This window comes from Montipora foliosa, chromosome 6 (genome assembly GCF_036669935.1).
Source record: "Montipora foliosa isolate CH-2021 chromosome 6, ASM3666993v2, whole genome shotgun sequence".
In the NCBI taxonomy this organism is placed as follows: domain Eukaryota; kingdom Metazoa; phylum Cnidaria; class Anthozoa; order Scleractinia; family Acroporidae; genus Montipora; species Montipora foliosa.
The window spans coordinates 2,843,242-2,845,741 of NC_090874.1; the positions used below are offsets into that span (position 1 = coordinate 2,843,242).

The 2,500-nt window shown below is 37.7% G+C and overlaps 1 protein-coding gene across 1 annotated transcript in view; it reads left to right on the forward strand.

Moving 5' to 3' along the window:
* Nucleotides 1-1,245: 1,245 nt before the first annotated feature.
* Nucleotides 1,246-2,500, forward strand: part of LOC138008534 (uncharacterized) — a 2,869-nt gene continuing 1,614 nt past the window's right edge. Inside the window, exons 1-3 of the mRNA XM_068855851.1 lie at nt 1,246-1,466; nt 1,674-1,754; nt 2,193-2,357. Coding sequence (XP_068711952.1) covers nt 1,350-1,466; nt 1,674-1,754; nt 2,193-2,357 — 363 coding nt within the window. The 5' untranslated portion in view covers nt 1,246-1,349. The remainder of the gene's footprint in view (nt 1,467-1,673; nt 1,755-2,192; nt 2,358-2,500) is intronic.

Sequence of the window (2,500 nt, forward strand, 5' to 3'; positions counted from 1 at the left end):
AGGTCCAGGCTACAACAAGGAAAAGTGAAGAAGATTTTCTGAGAAGTAGACCAGTCTCAGCGAGAAGTTCAAATTTTGAATGTTACTGTTTATTATTTCACCATATAAGGTCACGCGAACTCAATATACCGAAACATTGACATCAGTTTCCGGTTTGACTGGCTGACCCACGTAAGCGTCTGATGAAGTCAACCTCGTTCCCGCGGTCTCTCTTGTGGGAACGAGGGTGATGTGAAGAGCTTTTCTAAATAATATGGATTCTCTTCTCCGATGGTTTTATCCATTGGTCGTATTCTCTTTCCTCATTCCTTAAACTTATGGCACCTCGTTAAATATTCGCCCGTGTGGTATGGTAAATCATCGGTAAGATGTAGCTAATCAAAATCGACATATTTACCAAAACAGAACTCGATCCATTCCCAGAACCCTTATCGCAAAGTGGAACACTGATCCTATGGAAAATTGTATCATTTCAGGTTATCAGGCTTCGCTTGAAAACTTCACGATTTAATTCTAACTGTATGATACTGCATATTGTATCATATTGCGTTCTGTAACAAATACCGGAATGAAAATAAATAGCAGAGTTACGGATCTGGTTTGTTTAGGGTGTGTCTAAGAGAGATGATTTCATACTCAAACAGGAAGTATAAACAAATTTCCCCGTTTGCGGAAAGCCCTTTGACGAATTGTAAGTTAATTCAAATTTCCTTGGATTTTCTTATACACCGCCATGCGCTATTTAATATCAAGTTTGTAGTTTTTCAGAACTTTTACCGAAAGTATTTTATCGAAAGTGTTCTACTGAATCTTTTTTTAGTTTTAAAAGAATACAAGCACGTGCATATGATGAAGACATACAGTATGTGTTTTCATATTCATTATTCTCCGAAAAAGAGGAAGAGTGAAATATTAGAGCTTAACTTGGCTCGGTAAGAAATGAGTTGACCTCAATGACTATTTGAAGAGGCACGCAATGTTTTGTCTGCTTAACACAATAACAACAAAGTGCTGTGGGGTTTATAAATATACTATGTATATATATATAACGAGGAAAAAGAGAGTTTTTTAATGCCTTAAATGTGGCATTGCAAAAAATTTCGATGAAGGCTATGCACTCTTTCATTCATTCTGAGAGCGGTCATTTTCTGAGAATAGCGTCCCCTTCCGTTTCACGGAGCCACCATATCAGATCTCGTGATAGTGATAGCCTATTAAGTCTATTAATACCATAGGTTGTTTCCCTTTCGCAGTCCCATCCAGGAGCTATAAATTATAAGCTAGCACCTTTAACCTGCATTAGTTAACAAGAAGTTTGAAACAAAGTTCATACCTACGATCTACGCACTATGAAGGACCTGAAGAAACTTGTCTTTAAGCCAAGTGATGTGCGCGATTTTCGAATTATTTGCGATCAGATAGATAGGTTGCAAAAGAAATGTAAAGACATTCTGTGGGCACTAATGGTAAGTCTGAAAAACATTCTGGCAGCAACACCTCTATTTAACTTTGTTAATAGCTCGAACAGGTTCATTGAGAGATAACTACAACATTTTTCATGTATTCGAAAAGCTAATTGGAAATAAAACGAGCTGCCTTAACTCTACCGGGAGTGGGGAAGGTCGCAGTTCAAAGATACAGTTCTCTTCATTTTACATTTTCGTTTATTTCAGGCGAAAAATCTCCGTCCCAGTGTCACAGAAAACTTGGATTCTTTGGAATTTAACGAACTCACCAATTCTAAAATCGACAGGGTAAGTCACAATACTCCTTTGCTTGACAAAGTATTTAGGGAAAATGAAAAACCACCAGAAACTGAAGCGTGCAATTTTGAGGCACTAGACGACTGTGCGGTAATTTCTACAAACAATTTTTCTCCTCTGAAACGATCAATTTCAGGAAATAAAACGTCAAGTGTTTCCCCTTTCCACCGCCGACCCTCGGCGGGTGGTAGGAGTTCCATTAGAAATTAAAAAATTAGATCGTTTTGGAAGATAGTGACGGTTTACGATTATCATTGCTAAACGATAGGGATGCAAAATAAACTGTTGTAGACGTTACTCCGTTAGTGATGATATAAAATCAAGTTCTCCCCGAAGGAAGATAACTGGACTAAAAATCAAATTAGAGAATTATTGTCACAGATCAAAGGAAAATTGGGGATTTAAAACAGTGTTATATTTCAATTGCAGAGCACCAAAGCAGGAGTTCTTTGCGACGATATGCAGAGATTTTTAAGATTCAAAACAGCTGCAAAAATAATGACAAAGAGCACTGACGCGGATAAGGAAGTTGAGACATTAAGCGATGACTTAGAATCGAGCTTATTCAGCTTCACTAGTTTAATGGGGAAAGTGGTAAGTCAAGTCGGCTTCTCGTTTATTTACAGCCTGTAAGTAAGAAAAAGTCGTAGTTACTAAAACAAGGAGTGACCTACAATGACCTACTACAATGATCTACGAAGACCTACAATGAGCTACAATGAGCTACAATGACCTAC